The sequence below is a fragment of the Lepidothrix coronata genome, unplaced genomic scaffold (assembly GCF_001604755.1).
Source record: "Lepidothrix coronata isolate B3197 unplaced genomic scaffold, Lepidothrix_coronata-1.0 Scaffold90, whole genome shotgun sequence".
Lineage (NCBI taxonomy): Eukaryota > Metazoa > Chordata > Aves > Passeriformes > Pipridae > Lepidothrix > Lepidothrix coronata.
In genome coordinates this window covers 2,798,936-2,819,748 of record NW_016690270.1, presented here as the reverse complement: position 1 = coordinate 2,819,748, position 20,813 = coordinate 2,798,936, and the positions used below count along the sequence as shown (strand labels likewise).

Here is a 20,813-nt window from a genome sequence, read left to right as displayed (position 1 = left end):
AATCAGCATCTTCTTCCAGTGTATCTCTGAGGCCTAAGTGGTGTTATTCCAGCACAAACCAAACTATGGAAGTGAAGGTGATTTATCTAAAAGAAAGCTCTGGCAAGTCAAAAAAAGCCAAAAGTACATTTGATGATGGATGCAGATAGAAAAAGGCATGAATATTTCAAGTGTTAACCTCGCTTCATTCTCTCTAGAATGAATCATGGGATAGATAATGTGTTCCTTTTCTGCAGAACCTTTTATATAAACCTGGAAAATAAACATCTGAAACGTTCCCAGAGACTTCTGCATACACAATCACTTAATAATAAAAAACAAAGCTCTCACTGCCAACACCTTGCACGATGCAAACAGAAAAGTCATGCTGGAGAAACTGCTTGGCTGGCTTTGAGATAAATTACCTGCCCCTGTAACCAGGCTGAAATGAGAAAAGATATGTGTAACCTTTAAACCCACTGACAGAGTTCATCTGCTCTGAGCCATCTCATGGGCTAAAGGTTATTTTCTTTCCAGCCTCTTGGCACTGGTGACCAGGCTGGGGTTTGGAGTCACCACCAGCATCTTCCTCTTTAAGGCAGCAGAACTGTCCTCTATTGCTAATTAGCACAAATGAGGGGTGGATATGATGTGTGACTGACAGTACAGGACAAATGCAGTTCAGTTCTCTTTCAGAAACGCCGAAGAAATGAAACTTGTGATTCTGGGACCTCCCTAATTCTGTGCTGAAAACTTCTTTGCCTTCAGGCGACCTCGACTGAGCAACCTGCTGCTGACTTTGTGCAGGTGTAGGTGACTGAGGAGCAGCAGATAATCCCACCTTTATCCCTTTGCACAGGGATCATTTTTATTATTTTAAGAAGACAAGGAAATAGAAGTGCTTTAGAATATGAGGAGCTTTAGAACCAGCCCCTCTGGCACACACCAGGTACTGGGTGTGCCTGACCAAGGGCCACCTCAGAGCATTCCGTGGGCACTTTATCCATGGGAAGCCCGTGCCAGGCACACAGACCTGGGCGGGGTGGAGGGATCGTGTTGGTACTTACGGTTGTTTTTTCCAGGCAGTGCAGCAGATGGTGGTGTTGGCTTTCGATTAAGGAGGTGCCTTTAGTCATGTGCTGTTCCTCTTCGGTGGATCCCTGAACAGCCACGAAAAGAGGGGTGGGGGGAAACAAAACCCAAAGCAGGTGTAAAACCACGAAAACAAACAGAAATACCAGTCCCAGCACGAGCTTTCAGAGGGGTAAAGATAACATTTGCAGTGCTGCCAGCTCTCAGGGTTTTTTTCCCAGCTCTTAGGTTTTTTTTCCCAGCTCTTAGGAGTTTTCCTCTTTTTTTTTCCTAATGATTTGGGTTGTAAACTGAGGTGAGGAGCTCAGGTTGGATCCCAAACCTGTGTGTTTCCAGGTATTCCACAGCTGGGGAGGAGATGTGGGAAGGACTGCTGGCAGAGGATGTCAAGGCTCAGGAGCCAGAATGTCAAGAGAAGAAGAACCTGTGCTGTTGTATTTTTCCAAAATGCATTAAGGCTTCTAAGCTTGACGTGACCTTTGAATGCCAGCAGATGTACCCTGAACCCTGGGCTGTGTTAGGAGACAAAACAAAAGCTGTCCTGCCTTCTCTGAGCTAAAGCCTGGCTCTGCCTGACCTTCAGGGCTGTGCAGTGCTGGGCCCCTTGGAACTTGGGGGTGTTATTTGCCAAAACCTCCTGAGCCACAGCTGCACGTGGGAGCAGAAAATGTGAACCTGGGCTTCATGTTTTGGACTCTAATGCTGTTTGCAAAACCAGGAACCCCTGCTCTGTCTCTCCTCTTCGTGCATGTCACCAGTTGTTTGCCACACAGTGGCAAATACACAGTGTATTAAAAGGGGGGGGTGTTTTTGGGGTGTCTGGTTCTTGTTGGGGGGTTATAGCAGGTCCTGGGACTGGGTTTGGTGCAAACTGATTGTGTGTAACCCCTCCTGTGGCCAAGCCCTCTCTGACAGGGAGGGAGAAGGGAGGAACAGGCAGACACTATGAGTAGAAGAGTTTATATATACAAATTATCCTGTTCAAACATACTTAGAATCATAGAATATCCTGAGCTGGAAGGGACCCACAAGGATCATCCAGTCCAACTCCTGGCCCTGCACAGGACACCCCAAAATCCCACCCTGTCCCTGAGAGCATTGTCCAAACAGCCCTTGAGCTCTGGCAGCCTTGGGGCTGTGCCCACTGCCCTGGGGAGCCTCTTCAGTGCCCAACCACCCTCTGGGGGAAGAACTTTTTCCTGATATCCAACCTAAACCTCCCCTGGCACAGCTCCAGCCTCTCACTGGTCACCAGAGGGAAGAATTCCAATGAAGAAGCCTCGTCACCAGAGGGAAGAATTCCAATGAAGAAGCCTCGTGCAGCAGTGGCAGAGGGTTAATGTTCACCTGAAACATGGCAGCAGTTCCTTGGCAGAAGGAAAGGTCCCATCTGCCATTTCTGATGGATTATGGCTCTCAGCAGCAGGGCTGCCTGTGATTTGTGTTTTAGTAACACGGCACTCAGGAGTCCTGCACACTGACCTGCAACCCTCTGGGCATCACTTAGCACAAAACCAGGACAAGGAGAGCCTGGTCCAGAGGCCTCACCATCCACATCCTTGGCTCATTGCACAGGAATCCTGGACAAGTGGGAACCAGCTCTCCCCACCTTCACCTGTGCACTCAAACTGCTGAAATGGGGGTAACAAATTCATAAACTGAATCAAAGCAGGTGTGTTTAGGCAGCCTGTGCCTTTTGGGGAGCAACTGGGCACAGCTGAGAGCATTTAGCTTGAGAAGCTGCTAAAAGGACTGGCTCCACCCAGGAAAGCATAAGAAGAGTTGGAGGAGAATAATCTGCTTTTGGTTTGCGTGGCTCTGGGTTGGAAGGACTTTTTGGGACACTTCTGCTGTTCTGCCCTTGGCTTCTGCACCAGGTAGGTGTGTGTGGTGATTTGGGGAGGAACAGCTCAGGCTGCAGAGTTCTTAGTGGTTGGGATAAGCTCCAGGTCTCAGCCTGGTCTCTCTGCTCCTGTTAAGCTGAGGGGCTTGAGCTGCTTGAAGCCTGTGGGATAGAAGTGGATGAGAGGTTGGGAACTCGAATTCAGTGGTGTTTAGCTCACTGTGTCTCAAGCACTCATCAAAACAGCAATAGCCCAATTTAGTTGACTGAATTGGTGTGGGGGGAGAAAGCCAGGGCTCTGTATTTTTGATTTCTGCACTGTATCAATGAATCAGATGCTTATGTTTCTCAAAGGATAGCATGTTACTTCCCCTGTGATCTGATGGTCAGATACCCCTCAGAAATGAAAGGAAAAGTAGCAAATGGGGTTGCCTTGAGAGTTTCTGTGCTATGGGAGAACCAGAAGTATTTTTCTCCCTTTCTCTGTTGTGTGGTGGTAGATTTAAGATTGTAAGGTGGCAGATTTTTAAGGATATTCTCTTACTACTACTACTACTTAAGTTCCTGGTCTTGAAGCTCCCTGTGATTTCATCACACTTTAATCTGTGTGTGTCTCTGAGGACCGGCATTTTCAAAGACAATGAGGTCCATTAAAATAGCAATTAGGTGTTGTAAAATGTTCTTCCGCTTTCCACAAGTAAAGGGTGCCTGGTGTTTTGTGTGATGCCAAAATCCTGAAGTCAGAAGTGGCTGTGCAGGGCTTGAATCTCTGCTCAGACACGAAGCAGCAATATCTGGCTGTTCAAGAGAGGAAATGGGTGGGATGGGAGACACGGCAGAACATCTTGTCAGAAGTGCCAAGACATTGCCTGTAGCTCCCAAGGGGGTCAAATCCATCTCTAGTTGAAGCACTGCATTTAAACACACCCCTGTGTCCCGGTGATTCACTGCAAATGCTTCTCCTGGATGCCATTTCCAGGCTGGTGCTGTGATCCTTAAGTGAAGGAATAACTCTGTCTCTGACAGATGCCAAAACACAGCTGAAGTGGTGCATTAAGGAAGCTGACTTACTGTACACAGAATTAATAGATTCCTGGGGGAATGCATCTTAGGCAGGTTATGGATTTTTTTTTTTTTTGGTTGTTGTTTTGGAAGATGAGCATTCCCAGAAGTATTTTTAGAAGTGGCCCAAAAGAAAACAAAACAAAACAAAAAAATCAGTTCCATTTTTCTTCTTAACAACCCTCCTGGTGAGGTAACACACCCAGCAGGTCCTGTTGGTACCTGCTGAGAGCACTGACTCTGCTGGAGGCTGGGCTGGAATGTTTCCCATGGAGGTCCTTGGAAGCCCTAAAGCAGATAGGATGCTGCACTAAAACACTGGAAAAGGACAGGGGAAGAGCATATATTGCAAACAGTATCTTTTTTATGGGGATTTGCTCGTGAGGAAATCTAAATGGGATCTCAGAGCAAAGATAGAGCTTTGATACCTCTGGCAGGAGACTCAAGCCAATTGTTGAATGTTGGCAGCACAGCTCAGCCTCTCCCTGTGCCTTCCATCCCAAGGCTGGGTTTGTCACTGAGGGAAATGGCTCAAGGGACGTGTCACTCAAGGGCAGTGACCAGGAATAACGTGGAATATCAGGGATTGTGACTTGTACCTTATCTTCCTTCTGGATTTTTTGGTGTTTTTTCAGTCAGCTCAGTGTTTCCAGAAACCAAGAGCAGGCAACCACTGAGCCCACCCTAAGTGGAAATTAGGCATGAGATCTGCTGGAAGTCCTGCCCTAGGACAGTGACAGTGCCAACATCACAGAAACTGGGCATTTTGACAGCTCTGTGGAGGGAAATGAACCTACAGAGGTTGCATTAGTGGTACTGCAGGCAACCAAAATCTGTGTCTTCATTAGGAGAGGCTGGCTGGAATGGAGGAGCTGGTGGGGAGGAGGGAGGAGAGGGGATGGTTTGCTTTTGGAGCTGGGATGCCAGTTTTGCAGGGATTTGGTGCCAGCTGCCATTCAGTTTGTTCTTGGAAGACATTCAGTGAACTGCTGGTTGCCTGGAGGGAGGCTGAGACACACTGAAATCCAAAATACTTCCACTCTGCCTCTCTTTAAGTGCTCCATCACACAGAATTGGGCCCTGGTGAACCCAGAGGAGCTGGTTCAGGGGTTGGACTGTCCCTGCCTATGGGAGCAGCTCCAAGGCTTATCTATGGCTAAGCAGGTTCTGCTTGTGAAAAGGCACAAGACCTCACAAACCTCCTGTTCCTGGGATATACAGCTCCCAGCATTTCAGCTAAAAGGGAATTTCAGCTGGCTGTACAAGGAGATTAGTGCTAAGAGGATATGTAGGCTGCTGCCATGGGAAGGAGCTCACCCATCCCTTGAGCACATTTGACATAAAGCCCACTGGAAAAAGAAAAATAAAATCTCTAAATGAGAAGCAAACAGTCTGAGTACTTCGTGTCTAGATGGCAAATGCCACAAATCCACATGTTTGTGAAGCAAGAGCCTGTATTCTTGCTGGAAGCAGATCTCCTTCCTGCTGCTGTCCTTGGATGAATCCTTTTCTTCCCTCTTTCTTTGCTTTGATAGCAGGCCACGGGCTGGAGACGTGCTGTTCCCTGGGAAGACGGTGTCAGTGCCTTCATTCTGGTGCTAATGAAAGGACATTCTGGCACACATTCTGGAATCCTGAACAGTCCTTATTTTCCAATTTATTAGTTTGACTGCAGAGCCCCAGCCAGGCTATGTCGTGGGGCAGTTGTTTTGTGACCCCTCCGAGTGTCAGAGTGCCAGGCAATGTGCTGGGCCCTTGTAAAACAATAACACATGTGGGATTGCTGCTGATGGAAGTGATAATATCTGCTCATGGCCACGGAGTAATTGCAGTTGGAATTGCTGCTGGGTGACACACCAGCCCTAAGGCAATCTGGCCATGTGCAGCCCATTACTGTGAGCAAGAATCCCGGGCAAGGTGTCAAAATGGGATGTGCACCTGACCACTGAAGCAGTTTGATCCTAATTTGACTGACAAATATGCACAGTATGGAGATAATATTTTGGTGCCTAAATATAGCAACTGCAGGAGTCACATTCCTTCATATTTTTACAGCTTAAAAAATTTGGCTGTCTAGACTAGGCTGTCATTCACATTTTGTACCCTTCAGAATGGTTTGTTCTGCTGCCATGAAACGAAAGGACATGAAATCCTGCCTCGTGGAGTTAAAATGGTCATGTAAAGAGAGGATGTTCTGCAGCCCTGTAATTAATTAATGCCACTACCTGGGGATGGAGGGACATGTTGGGTTTTGATTCAGGTCCTCAGGTAGTCAAAGACCATTTCCTGGTGGTTGTGCAGGTGCCAGGCATGGCTTTGGCAAGTTTCTTCTTTTAATAAATTAATAAAAATGTAGTAATTTAGTGAATGAAAAAAATTATATTCCCACGTGTCACATAACTCTTTGACCATTTCAACAGGGAGTTCCTTCAGGTGGGGATATTTTCTTACAGAGTGTTAATACCAATGTACACAGTATTTAGTGCTTTTCAGAGTGGGATTTGTGGATCTTACTGGGCTGTGGGGGAGTCATGTCAGCATTTCAACCTTCCATCTAGTGGCAGATTCCCTGTCCAATGCAGGGGGTTGAAACCAGATCATCTTTAGGTCCCTTCCAACCCAAACCACCCCGTGCCTCTGATTGAGAGTTATAAACCCACCAGAAAGCAAGTTGCACCCAGAAAACCCTGCAAAAACCTGCTCTAGGTGTTGCTATATATCTAAATTTAGTTATCAATAGGTAAAAAAAAATCCTCTAGAACCTCTTTAGGAATGTTTTTGTTTTAGTTCCTGTGTCTACAGGAGCTTTGTAGCCAACAAAACGATCCCTTTCCCGCTGATTTTTGGGCAGGTGCCAAGAAATGAGCCCATTCAGCCAAATATTTCTCTCAACCTCCTGCATTTTGGACTTTAAGCATTGGTGAGTCAGCTGCTCTTCCCTGAGTGGTCTTGGCAGGGAGTTTTGGTTGACAAGAGAAGTGAGGAGACTCTTGGTGGGATGACAGGCTGGAAGATCAAGTGCAAACTGAGTGTCCCTGCTAAGCTCTCCTGGCGTTTTTTTTTAAAAAACCCAGAAATCTAAAGCTTAAAAGGAAATTTTCAATTTTTAGTCAAATATTTTTGCCTGTTTCTGGGTAGTGAAAAAGCAGAATCCCAGCAGAGTTGGTTTCCCTGAGCCTTTCCTGGATGGGGATGAGGTTCTGGAATAGGTGTGACCAGCCTGCCTGGTCTTTACTTGATAAAGAAACTTCTCTTGAGCTGCTCAACAGCAACATATGGTTCAAGAAACAGGTTTTTTTGAGTGTTGCTGCCATTCATAGAGCAGGAGATAACGTTGGGTGTGTAGCCAGAAGGATCAAACTTGTTTTGGAGGGGAGAACAGCAACTGATCTGGGCCCCCCACCTTCCAAATCTGTGCTTCGTGTGAAGTGCTTTTGTAGAGTCACTTGAAAAAGGATTCCAGTTGTAAAGGGCCAGGTTTCTGTATCCCAGTGTGCACTGAGCACCTTCCCACGTGGAAAACAAGGTGCTGCACGACTTCCCTGTGCTGTGCCCACCCAACTGGGCTGGGAGCGGGCTCAGGGCTTTGGGGAGCAGCTTTAACCATGAACTGAAAAGGGTTTTCAGCTTTGATTTTATGGAATTGTTGAGGTTGGAAAAGACCTCCAAGACCGAGTCTGGCATTTGACTCATCCCCACCTTGTCCCCCAGCCCAGAGCACTGAGTGCCACGTCCAGCCCTTCCTTGGACACCTCCAGGGGTGGGGACTCCACCACCCCCCTGGGCAGCCCCTTCCAAGGCCTGACCACCCTTTCCATGAGGAAATTCCTCCTGATGTCCAACCTGACCCTCCCCTGGCACAGCTGGAGGCTGTTTCTCCTCATCCTGTCCCTTGTTCCCGGGGAGCAGAGCCCGACTCCCCCCGGCTCCCCCCTCCTGTCAGGGGGTTGCAGAGAGTGAGAAGGTCCCCCCTGAGCCTCCTTTTCTCCAGGCTGAGCCCCCCCAGCTCCCTCAGCAGAACTGACTCTCCAGACCGTTCCCCAGCTCTGTTCCCTTTCTCTGGACACAAATGCAAGGACGTGCCAGGGAAAATCACATTTTATGAAGGATTAGACCCCAAGAAAGGATGCATGAATGAGTGCTAGGTGGCTCAATTAAACATCCTTCATCTCCTCTCTGCTTCCCATGTGCATGGAAGGCTGATTTATTTGGAATGAAATCCATGAAATGTGCTAATACCTGCTCTGGCGTGGATCAGGCTTAATGTGATAACCTCGCCTCATGTTCGCCGGTTCTGCTGAGCAACCTGACACACTCAGAGCTTCCCTCCTCCTGAACAGCCAGGGGCCTTTAAAAATAAACCCACCACCCGGCTGCCTCAATCAGGAGCTAGGGAATGTTCTCCTGTCCTGTTGGAGATGGTCAGGTAGCCCATGTTGTGCTCTTAGAAAACAAATGACTGCGTGCTGGAAGGGAGTGGGGTGGGCAGAGCCTGGGCTGTGGAAACCACCAGAGGGATTAGAAGGAACTGTGCTTGCTGCTGGAAAGCCAGATCCTTTTCTAGCTCGAGGAGGAGCCCACAGGAGCTTTTTCCTCCCATCCAGCTGGATTCCAGCTGTGCCTCCACACCATAGAATCACAGAATCAGCTGGGCTGGAAGGGACCTCTGAGATCATCAAGTCCAACCCTTGATCCAACCCCGCTGTGGTTCCCAGCCCATGGCACTGATGCCACATCCAGTCTCTTCTTAAAAACCTCCAGAGACAGAGAATCCACCCCTTCCCTGGGCAGCCCATTCCAATGGCTGAGCACCCTCTCTGGAAAGAAATTCTTCCTAATATCCAACCTAAACCTCCCCTGGCACAGCTCAAGACCCAGCCCTCTTGTCTTGCTGAGAGTTGCCTGGAAGAGGAGACCAACCCCCCCCGGCTCCCCCCTCCTGTCAGGGAGTTGCAGAGAGTGAAGAGGTCTCCCCTGAGCCTCCTCTTCTCCAGGCTCAACAGCCCCAGCTCCCTCAGCCTCTCCTCACAGCACTTGTGCTCCAGTCCCTTCCCCAGCCTCGTTGCTCTCCTCTGGACCTGCTCCAGCCCCTCAATGTCCTTCCTGAGCTGAGGGGCCCAGAACTGGACACAGCACTCCAGGGGTGGCCTCACCAGCACCATTCCATGTGCGAGGCCGCCACGCTGGATAACGAGCAATTAAGCGGCAACGAGAGAGAGAAAGGGAAGGGATCCCAGGGAGAGGAGTGGGAACAAGGAACTTTAGGGAGGTCTGTGGAAGGAAGTGGCACGTCCACACTCACCGTGAGCTCCAGGGCTTCGTTGAGGAGGCCGTTGCGTTTGCTGTGCAGGTACGCGTTGGAGCTGCCGGTCTTGGCCACGCGGATCCGGGCGAGCCGGGCTTTCTGTGGGGGAGGGAGACAGCAAAGTTAGGACCTGGGACACGCTGAGGGATGGGCATTGCCAGGACAGGAGCAGGAGGAAGGAAAGGTCAGGTTCTCGCTCTGCCTGGGGTGGGCAGAGGGGCCGAGGTGCTGCTGGAACAGCCGGCACGGGTCTGTCTGCGGGACCCGAAGCACTTCAGCTGCCACAGAGGGTTAAAAACCTCTCCAGAGACGACATGAGGTGTGCAGAGGTTTCTTTTACCCTTTCAAAAGTTCACTGTAACTTTTTGGGGTGAGCCTTGTCTCGGACCAGGATGATTTTGACTTTATTTTCTATACTTCACCCAGATTTCACTGTCCTGTTTCAATGCTGAGGCTCCTAATCAGCATCTGAGAGTGAAATCTCTGTGCTGGGGCCAAGGTCCAATCTGGGCACCCTGAAAAAGGGGCACAGGTCTTGGACAAGGATGATTTTGGGTGGTTTGGCACCAAGCATGTGTTTTTTTTCCTGGCTCACCTTCCCTCTAACCTGCTTGGTTGTTTAGTCCTTTCTTCATCTTCCAGCTCTGTTCTCTTGCATCTCTGTTGTCACTTGGCAGTGTTAGTTTATTAACTTTACTGTCTGATAATATAAAACTGCCCAAAAATACACATCTCTTAACAACTGACAGAAGTCACTCTGCAACAACACAGGCATTCAAATCTCCTTGTGTTTATTCATCCCTGACCTTCTAGATCTCCAGGGGGACAAGTTAGATGATAAAAGGCAGCCCAGAACAAAGCAAACAAGAAAAATTAATGCCCTCTTCCTTTTTGATAATTTTTGATCATTCCTTTTAGCATTTCATTTTTTTTTCCCCAATTGCTGCCTGCTCCTCCGTCAAGTGCTGATTTGCCTTTTTCTACAGTTAATTTATGACTCAAACACCATTAAAAGTAAATACATGAAATAGCTGCGGCTATTAAAAAATAATTACATTGTGCTGTAGTTTTAAAATGCTGCATAATCCCTTAAATAACATGGAGCTCGTGATTTTGCCTTCTAATTAGAGGTGCTAATGGGTAGACACTGTAGGAAGAATAAAGTATCTGCAGTGGGTCCAGGGAGCACTGTCATTCCAGGAGCTTTATTCCTGGGAGTGTGTGAGTGACTCTGGCCTTCAATGGTTGAAAGATTTCTTTAACCTCGAGACCTTCTGCTCAAACAGACAATTTCCCAGGCAAAGACATGCCCAGGGGACCAGTTTGCAGCTTTAACTGGGTGACACAGGCTATGACCAGTCTGAAAAATAGGTCGTCTTTTGACCCCCCCCCAAAATGAGGACATCCAAAATTGACTTTATTTTCTATACTTCACCTAGATTTCACTGTCCCATTTTAATGCTGAGGCTCCCAATCAGCATCTGAGAGTGAAATCTCTGTGCTGGGGCCAAGGTCCAATCTGGTCACCCTGAGAAAGGGGCACGGGTTGTATTTGCAAGATTTAGACTGGGAATACAACAAGAAAGTGAAATTGGAGCTTCAGTTTTCTCTGAAAACTTTCCCACCCTGCTGTGTTGCTTTAGGCCCCGAGTAAGATTGGCCTGAGGCTGTAATCCAAAAATCCATTGAGACTCCTATGGATCAGGGGGAGAGAGCAGGGGATAAGGGACTGAAGGATATTCCATTTCCCAGTGAAGTGCCATTGCCTGTCTGTTCCTGGTAATTTAATGGAAATGTAATTATTTCTTCTATATGCAGGTATATGCCTTTGTATCTCTGTTCCTTACTTTTCTCAGTGATCTTAAGACTGGATTTTGGGTGCAGTAATGATCTTTACAGGGAGGCTCTGAGGGCCACCCCTGAAAATTCCCTTTTTTTTCTGTGCTCGACCAAACATCAGCTCCTCTGCTGGAGGAATTGCCAGAGTAGCCCAGCTCAGCTCACCTGTAGCAGGAAAGGTTTCCTCCTCACCTCCAGTTCAGTCAATTGTTCAAGTGGATTCAGTCTCAGGCTGTTGTAATGAACATTATTCCCTTTGCCTCCAGGCTAGCAGGGGATCAAATATTAATAGCTGTACTCCATGTGGACTGAAGCTGGTTCATTTCTGAGGTCTGTTCTCTTTTTCTTTTTGAAACAGGGCCACCAGCTATCTAAATAATTAAGCCCCACAGCTTTTGTAGTTTAGAACAGACGTTGTTATTTTAAAAAATGTCAGTGGGGCAGGACAGAAGTTAATCCCATTCTCCTCACACAAAGGATTGTCTGGGATCGTCACATCGCCCAGCTCCGCGTCCCCATCGTGATTAAATTTGGGAGATATCTTGATTAACTCAGCTAGAGAAGTTAATTAAAATGGGTGCCTAAAATTGGTTTGGCCCTGCAGACAGTTTCCTGCACTGGACTAGAAACAACTCTGAAACAACAGTTCAGGTTTTTAGGTGGAAGTCTGTGTTAAATGGGAATTATTTGGGAAGCTTCTCGCTCAAGCACCACAAGCTTTGTGTATTTAGGTACCTGTTGTCTGTTTATGTGGGATGTGCTACTTTGGTCAAGCCTGACAGCGAAAAAGGGTTTTAAGATCCTCCAAATTCTGCCTGTTTTTACCACCTGTGGTTATGTTTTTGTCCTCCCTGCCCTGCAGAGCTCAGTGCTCCTGGTCTGAGGACACAGATGGACAACTGGAGGACTGTGGTTTTCTGCCTTTGTGCTGCAAATGTCTTTTTTTTTTTTTTTTTTGAGGGAGTTGGGGGGGAATAGGTGCCTTTTGCATCTTATCCCCCAAAATGTGACAGACTAAAGGTCATCAGGGCCAGGCCTGAGATCACTGTTGCTGAATATAACCCCTGCACAGAGAGTCTAAAAAAGGAAAAGAAAGCAGCACACTGTGTCTGCACGGAGAGTGGGGAGAGGAGTTGCTAGGAAACCACAGGATCTCAAAATGCATATGACCTAATCTGGAAGATAATTTATATGATGAAAATAATAATACTAATGACAGCCACTTACAGGTTAGAATGATTAATTTGGTTATCTTGGAGCCCACGTGTTTCTGAGGGCAGGATGGAAGGCAGGGCTCGACAACTTCTGGGGTTTTACTGTTTTTTTGGGAAACTGGAGGCTTGGGATAAGGAGTGAAGACCTGTACAGGTGGAGAGCTGAGGTGCAGTGGGGAGGATTTCAGCATCCTGGGTATCTGCACTTCCCAAGGGGACTGGTAGAGGAGGAAAAAAAACCAGCCTGAGTTCATCTTCTAGCTTTTGGGAGAAGTGCAAGGAGCAGGAGCTGCTGGCTGGGAAAACTGCTTACCAGATGGCAGGCTCAGGAAACAGCTAATTATTATTTATTAATGATTTTCATCTAGTTCTTATGGAGATAACGTTCACTCTTGATTTATGTGGTCTAATAAACTATTAAGCTACAGCCTGTGACATAATTTCATATTTGCCAGACATCTTCAGCTTTCCAGACCCTCAGCACTTGAGCGAGGAGTGACTGCAGTACCTGTGTGTCAGTGATAAGTGCACAGGTCCTGTACCCACCTCTCCCTCCTGAGACTGGAGCTCTTATTAAAATTAACCTTCACAGGATGGCTGAGGTTGGAAGGGACCTCTGGGAGTCATGTCATGGGGCATCTGGTCCAGCTTTCCTTCTCAAACAGGGCCACCTACACCCAGTTGCCCAGACCTGTGTCCAGGTGGCTTTTGAGGATCTCCAAAGATGGAAACCTGAGTACCTGAATAGATAGATATTGTATATAAATTGGTGTATATATATATTTAATATATATCCAGGTATATATTTATATATCTTAACATATATACATCAATAAGATCCCTCTGAGCTTTCTCTTTTTTAATCTAAACAATCCCAGCTCCCTCAGCCTTTCCTGGTGTTAAGAGGTGCTCCATCCACACTCCTTCTACTTTTATCTGCTGAAACCACGCTCAGAGGATTCCTGGCAGAAAACGTAGCCCCACGAGATAATTAACGGTGTTTCACATGCTAATTCCTAAACAATTAGTAGTTTGAATTTGAATAGACCTATTGGTGGCTGCTGCAGTTTGGGTGCACCGCCGGTCCTTTTAAGGCTGAAATGAAGCTGCTCTCAGAAGTAATCAAGAGAATATCTGATTTTTATTCTCAAGGTGAAACATCACAGCCAGTCTTGCGTTTTTCTGCATCCGTTGCTAGTTTGGGGTTTGGGCTTTAATTCTAACTGGAAAGAAACGTGGCTGATTTTAGGATATGGAAAGGGCAACAAGCAGATTGTAGAGTTAAACAGGAGTTTGTGCAGGCTTAACACCAGGGCTTGGAGTATGGAATGACAGAAAAGGATCTTCTTGTAGTTGTGTTCTCACCTCCCTAAAATGATCTTGTCTGTGGTACCTTCGACTAATTATAGCATAAAGCTCAGAGAGGAATTCAGCAGAGGCTTCAGTCTGTACTTCTGAGTGGGAACTCGGTGCACAAACGTGACTTGGGAAGGGGATGGATGGACCCTTCACCTGGTGGGAACCAGCCCAGCTCCCCAGCCTACTGTGGGAGCCCTTCCTTGCCGAGCAGAACGTGGAAAACCCGTCATTTTTAAAAAATAATGGAGTGGAGAAGACATTAAATGGATCTACTGCCCGTGGAGTGCTTTCCTCAGTCTAATGAGGCACCACTGATCATCTGTCCTGCTCCTGACACCCAGAAGCTGCTTTGCCAGCTCTGACAGAGGGAAATCAGGGCTGGGGGTTGTTACACGTGTTTGAATGCTGAGTGGAATCATGGCTGTTTAAAAAGCAAATGGTCCATATAATAAGAACTAGTTGTTATTCTGCTTGCCATGGTCCATCTGGCCGTGGTAATGGGCAGGCAGTGGAGGCACAGAACTGTTACATGCTCTAAAACTACATTTTTTTTTTTCTCCTTTTAACCTATCCCCCCCCTCCCCTCCCTAAGAAACAAAAGTATGCACATTTAAAATTTCCTTCCTCTCCAATCTTTACATTAAACAGCTTTTGAGTTGAGTTTAAATATCCTGTCACTTCTGCTTTGGGGGGAGACATTATAGAGCTGCATATGGAAATTAGATAGTGTAGAACTCATTATATTCCTATATAATTTGATAGAACCACTTACAGTCAGACCTTGATCTTATTTTGGGCCTCTTCATTACTTTCCAGAGATGAAAGATTCCCCTCTCCTCCTCTGTATCTCTCCTTTTAATCCTACCTTACCCTTGGCACCATTAAAGCAACAGAACATCATTTCAAATGAACTTTATCGTTTAATCTTTTCCAACACCGAAGAACATGATGTTCAACCTATTTATAGAACAATGCACAGAATATGGAGTTTAATGGATCTGGGCTTCTCTACCAGTCACAGATATCCTGGCTGATTAAACAGAGAATTTTAAAATTATCATAATATGCAAAGTTCACAGAGAAACGGAGGAAGCCCCTGGAGCACCAGGACTGGTCCCTCTCTATTGTAAACTACTTTTTGTACGTTTTCATCCTGAGATTTACAAGCTCTGGCTCAAACTTAGTGAAGCTCTTACTCCTACAGGGCGTTTATTTCAGAAATTTATTCTTCTGTTTAGAAAACTTCTGATTTCCAGCCTCTGTTTATTCATTGCCACTTTTACTCAGTTGCCATTGTACTGTCATTTTCTTTTCACACAGACCATCCCCTTTCTGGTGTTTTCTTCATTTTTCAGGGAAGAACAAAATAAACTTCACTTTTTTTTTTTTTTTAATAGAGCTTGACAATTCTCACTTTATCCCTTTCTTTGACATTTAAATAGTAGGCTTTTTTTGAGGCCATTTCATATTTTTATCCTCTGCTTATTTTTAATACCTTTTTCAAGTTACCTATGTATTCATCCACCCAATATGGGTTACAGTCAGACCTTGATCTCTATAAGAACTGACCTTAGGGACAGTTTTTCCTTGATGGAATTATGTTTTACACAGTTGCTGCATCTTGGCTGGAATTCAAAGCTTCCTCTGTGCTGAAGTTCCCACGCTACCAGTCCAGCTGACTGACAAAGCCAGCTCTCTTCCCTTCTTTTCCCCTTCCTGAAATAATGATAAAAGAAATCCCTACATGGGCTTTTTTTAAAAATATTTTTAGTGCTAGAAGAGATTTTAGAGCTTGGGTCAAAATTGCTCTGAGGAATGGTGGTTAAAGAGGTGCCCAGTTGCAATGGGAATAATCTGGAATAGATAGAGTTGTTATGGGGTTTAAATCAGGGTCAGAATTTGTCTAGAAATGTATTACTTAATAAATATCAAGAGAAGATCCTCATGTTTTTCTGCCTCATTAATAGAGATGTTGCTGCTCTCTATTAATCTAAAATAAGGTTCTGTGTTTCACTGGAAGCCGAGTGTGATGAGCATCTGTCTGTCTGTGATTTATCTGTCTGTCTTTTTTTTAATCTATGTTTCCAGATCTCGCTCTTGTAACATCTTTCACACAGCTCACACCCCTAATTAATGGCTATAAAGTATTCAGGGGATGGAGAAATTAAGAGAATTTGATCTGGTGTCACATGCCAACTCACTGGGCCTGATAGATGAACCTAATTAATGATGTGGAGGCCTGTGTTGGCTGCAGAAGGGGAAGGGAACTGCTCACATAGGGCTGCTCACACCTGCCCAAGGAGGTGATGAAAACCTGGGGGGGTGGGATGGGGCCAGTGACCAAAAAGCCTTGAAATGGGAGAAAAAATAAGCGAGTCTGTAAAATTTGTGTTCTTTGTTCTCCCCCACGGAGCGAAGCCCCAGGGGAAGAGATGATGGTGGGGCTGTTGTCCTGCTCCCTGGCAGTTACAGAATCCTTTAGGTTGGAAAAGACCTCCAAGGTCATCGAGTCCAACCTGTGACCGTCCCCTCCTTGTCCCCCAGCCCAGAGCACTGAGGGCCACGTCCAGTCCTTCCTTGGACACCTCCAGGGATGGGGACTCCAACACCTCCTTGGGCAGCCCCTTCCAGTGCCTGACCACCCTTTCCAGGCAGAAATTCCTCCTGGTGTCCAACCTGACCCTCCCTGGGCACAGCTTGAGGCTGTTCCCTCTCCTCTTGTCCCTTGTTCCCTGGGAGCAGAGCCAGACCTCCCTGCATCCATCCTCCTGTCAGGGAGTTGCAGAGCCAGAAGGTCCCCCCTGAGTCTCCTTTTCTCCAGGCTGAGCTCTCCCAGCTCCCTCAGCTGCTCCTGGTGCTCCAGCCCCTTCCCCAGCTCCAGCCCCTTCCCTGGACACGCTCCAGCACTTGGTGTCAGTGTGTGTCAGTGGGGCAGGTACCCACTGAGAGGAGTAAAGGGGGTTCCGTGCTCCATCCCTCTTCTCTGTGCTGCAAGTTTTCAGCATTCATTGAGAATTAATCGAGAAAAGTGTCTCTTGCCGGCAAACAAAATCGCTCAGAACTCATCACACGCCAACAAAGTCACGGTGCAATTCCTTTCTCACAGAAGCTGCTCCCGCTTGTCCCTCTTGCTCTTGGCGTGTCTGGGGACAAACCTCTTGCAATGTGTGTGTGTGGGGGAAAATCCACCTCAAACCCTTCCCGCGGCCGTGTTCGAGCGGAGGCTTCGGGGAAAACGTGTGTCTGGGCTGCCGTCCTTGCGCTGACAGCCACAACACGCTGGCCCCGTGCCGGGCTGGCAGATGCGGCGGGAGAAGCCTCGCCTGGATCCGTCCCGGCCGCTGGAGCGCTCCCGGCTTGTCACAAGAGCTGCGGAGTCGTCATGGCTACACGCTGCTCTGGCCCTGGTCTGGGCGTTCCAGCATCACTGCCCTGCTGGAACGGCTCCTAATTGTCCTGACTCAAGCGCTGCCGGGGCTGCTGCTCGCCCGCGTGTGACAGGGACGAGCCGCGGGCAGCGCCTGGCATCGCTCTTTGTCGCCTGGCATCGCTCTTTGCCGCCGTGTCCGCGGGAGCTCGGGCTGAACGGCTGCGCTTCCACCGGGAACAGGCGGCTGGAATTACCTCGGTTTGCATCGTGAACACGGGTTCTGCCGTACCGAGGCAGAGGAGAAACGAGGGACCGTTTCCTACCGAGCAATTTGTGGATTGAGCCGCCTCCCCTTCCCGCGCGGTGCTCGCGGCCAGGCTGTGGCTTCCCCACGTAGATATTTTTTTGGGGGGTGTTTGTTATCTGTGTGAGTTTGATGCACGCTCTGGATTCCCCCGCCTGCTCGTTAACCATTCTCTGACAGCGTTTCCTGCTCTCTGTGGCCGGTCAGGAAAGCTCACGCTGTCATTTCTGCCTTGGGTGGTTGAGAGAGCGAGAGCTGCGAGCACAGAAAGCTCTGATGGGCAAATTAAAAACCCTGGGTGTGATCGTTATGGCCATAAGATGGTTTCACTTCATGGCCTCTGCAAGAATCCACTGAGCCAGGGAAGGAAGTGGATTTATCCCAGTTTTAGGCATGAATAAAGGAGTCACAGAGGGAAGTAAGGAAGGGTGATGCTGCCGTGGTGTCAGAGTTTGACTAAATAGGGAGATGAAAGAGGAGGGCTCGTGCCTGGAGAGCACCTGCCTCGTGCTGGTTTAAAGCCTGATGTGATGTAGAAGTTACCAGCAGTTACTGTTTGATGGGATATTCACGACCTTCAAACTACAGAGGCTCGTTCTGAGTCAGACTTTGCCGGCCACTGCTGCTGGGTGGAGTGGGAGGAATGAGCTTCTTCGGGCTGCTCGAGGTGGGCTGTGTGAGACATGTGGCAGTGTGTGAGCAGGGAAGGGCTGCAGTGGCCCTTGGGGATGTGCTGGTTGCCCACAGAGTGTTCCCATGGACCTGAGAGGTGATCAGAGACCCCCCTGCTGCCACCCCAGCACTGCCAGTGCCAGCCACGAGTGCCATCCTGCATTTGCTTATTGCTGCCACGCTATGAATTACTAACCACAATAAGCTCTACTACCGATTCCACCCACTTCAGTGATGTTTTTTTTCCTGGCCCAGTGGATGTATCCATATCCATTAATCCAGACATAACCACGTGCTGGGGCTGAGCCGTGTTCATTGTGGAGCTTGGGAACTGCTGGGGGCTAAACTGTGCCCAGCCCACTCAATTGTGGTTATTTAGGCAGGGTGGTAAAATATTAACTAGGTGCTAAAGGTAACAGCAAAGAACCTGATCACCAGAAGCCAATTCCAAAGAGCAGGATAGGGCTTTCCAACCTTTTTTTGCCGAATGTTTTGCAGCCAGGTCTCCTTGACGAGGCGATTTCAGCCTGCATTTATTCAGACATCTGGGATGGAGTGGGCAACATTATCCATAACAAATCCTACCAACTGTGCTACATAATGGAGCCATCTGGACAGAGGCTGCCACACAAACCTGGGCTTCCAAAGGCTGAGGAGAGAGACACCCTGGTGCTGAGGTGACCAAGGACAGACCTCGGGGATGGATTAGCTGGGTCCTTGTGTGTTGTAAGCTGTTATCTGGTGATGGAGACGTGATGTGAAAGGGCCTCAAGGCATGGAATAAATGCAGAGCAGCTTCTGGACGTGTGTGGAAGTAATTTCAGCTGGGCACTGGGCCACTATTGACAACAGGCTTTACTATTTGGATGTATGGGATGGCTTTGGAGGCTGAACCTATAAGCTGTAGCTCAGGGATTTGAGCCCTTCCTTTCAGAGGAGATCTCTTCTTGTCTTATGCAATTTGGGGCTCAGGGAATTTGAACAAGCTGAACTGATGGAAAATGTCATTTTGCTTTCCTCGATGATATGAAAGATGAGAGGCAGGATTCCTGGTTGGCTTATTTGTTTCTTTGGTGTTTTTTTTCTGCCCCCCCCACCTTGAACTGTACTAAAGGATGTGACAAACAGCAAACAGAGGAGGAAGAGAAAGAGGTACCTACCCCAGCAAAGTTGAAATATCTTTAAAAAAAATAACAAAAGAGCTTTTTTTCCCCCCCTGTCAAAGACTGTTAAATATCAACAACAACAAAAACATATTCCACACAGATTCGTCGTGGTTGAAAAAAACCCATGTTTTTTAAATGTCAGCCAGCTCCAGTTTTAACCTTATTGTTTCTCCCTCTCCTTAAGTTCCCAACCCCATCCCCTGCTGGGGACTGACTCATGTTCTGTTGTGAGCTCTCCTTAGACAGCTCACAGCTCTGCTCCAGTCGCTTTTTCTGGCCCTTCTGTTCTCCACGCTCCGAAGTTCACTAAACCCACCTCCAAAATTTAGGGTGTCAGCTGGAAAACAGAACGTTTCAAAGCTGACTCCCCTGCTCGGGAGCAAATCAGTTATTCCAACGGCCTGGTTATTGGCAGGTGTGTGGGATGTCTTTCTCCTGGGTGCAGGGATGACACAAATCCAGTGTTCAGCGTTCTCCTCATCACCAGCTCCCCTCTCCATGCCCCCTGCTCCCTCCAGCCCTGCTTGCTGTGCCTCCAGCTCTGCAACTGCCTGTTTCTGACGTGTCTCTCAGGGAACAATCACACATTTGTGTCCTTACTCTTCCTTCCTTTTGGCTCAGGCCCCTTTTAAGCATCTCCATAGTTACCTCTTCCTCAGGCTGCACAGTCAGAGCTGCCTGTGTGCAACCATCTCACGAGGAGCTCTCCTTGTCTGGAACAACCTTCCTCCATCTACTTCCTCATCTGAAAGGATGCAGCTTTTCCCTCTCCTCTGCTCCATGACTGAATGCTTTGATTCATCCACCAGACAATGTGTCCACTTCTCTGCTTCACCTAAATATCCCAGCTGCCCTCTGATAGCCTGTGAGACAGTTTTCAGTCTGATATTATGGTTCTGTGTGAGAGCAGCTCTACAAAACCATTTTGCCCAGCGTAGTCCTTGCCTTGCCTAAATCTGTGTTTGTTTGACCCTTTCTTGGGAGCTTTACAACCTGGGGGATGAAATGAGAAGCGTGTCTCGAGGCTTTTGCAGTGCACTGCTTGTTCTCAGGGAGTCAAAGGCCAGCAGATAATAAATGAAATGAATTGAACAGACTAAGAGGCTGCGGTCGTCAAAAGCATATTTACTGCAGGCTTGAAACCAAGCACTGTGATTACTGAAGTTTTATATTTGCAGACAGATCCAGTTTAGCCCCTGTGAAATGCACCACTAAAACCAATGCCAATCCTCCTGAGATTATCAGCCATTCCAGGATCTCGGCTCATTTAGCAAATCTAACCATTAAAGGATAAATGCACTTCAAACAGGTTTTTTTTCTTTTTTCCTTTTTCTTTTTTTCCCCCCACAGCATCTGAGCATTTACATTTCTCCTCCTGTTGTTCCTACCTCATTGTGTAAGGGACCACTCTTTGTTTTCCCCCAAACTGAGATCTAGAACAACTCAGTCAAATTTTAACCTTCGGGGGGCTGCTCTAGAAACCATTTGCTTTAGGCTGGTTTTCCTATTTCCAAACCCTTCAGCAGCCCCTCCACCTCTGTGTGCTTCCTGAGCCTGTCCAAAACTGCTTTAAATGTGCTTTTGAGGGCTTGGTGTCTTCACCTGCAC

At 47.6% G+C, this 20,813-nt stretch overlaps 1 protein-coding gene and 1 long non-coding RNA gene across 6 annotated transcripts in view; both read right to left on the bottom strand.

Moving 5' to 3' along the window:
- Nucleotides 1–36: 36 nt before the first annotated feature.
- KCND3 (potassium voltage-gated channel subfamily D member 3) overlaps nucleotides 37–20,813 on the bottom strand; it is a 128,032-nt gene continuing 107,255 nt past the window's right edge. For all 5 annotated transcript variants that reach the window (XM_017821464.1, XM_017821461.1, XM_017821462.1 and 2 more), the window contains 2 exons: nucleotides 9,279–9,380; nucleotides 37–1,139 (listed from right to left, as the gene is read on the bottom strand). In XM_017821464.1, coding sequence (XP_017676953.1) covers nucleotides 900–1,139; nucleotides 9,279–9,380 — 342 coding nt within the window. In that variant the 3' untranslated portion in view covers nucleotides 37–899. The remainder of the gene's footprint in view (nucleotides 1,140–9,278; nucleotides 9,381–20,813) is intronic.
- LOC108500494 lies at nucleotides 13,467–17,036 on the bottom strand. Its single transcript, XR_001875861.1, has 3 exons — nucleotides 16,849–17,036; nucleotides 15,263–15,409; nucleotides 13,467–13,557 (listed from the first exon to the last, which is right to left on the bottom strand). It is a non-coding gene; the product is annotated as an uncharacterized LOC108500494 (long non-coding RNA).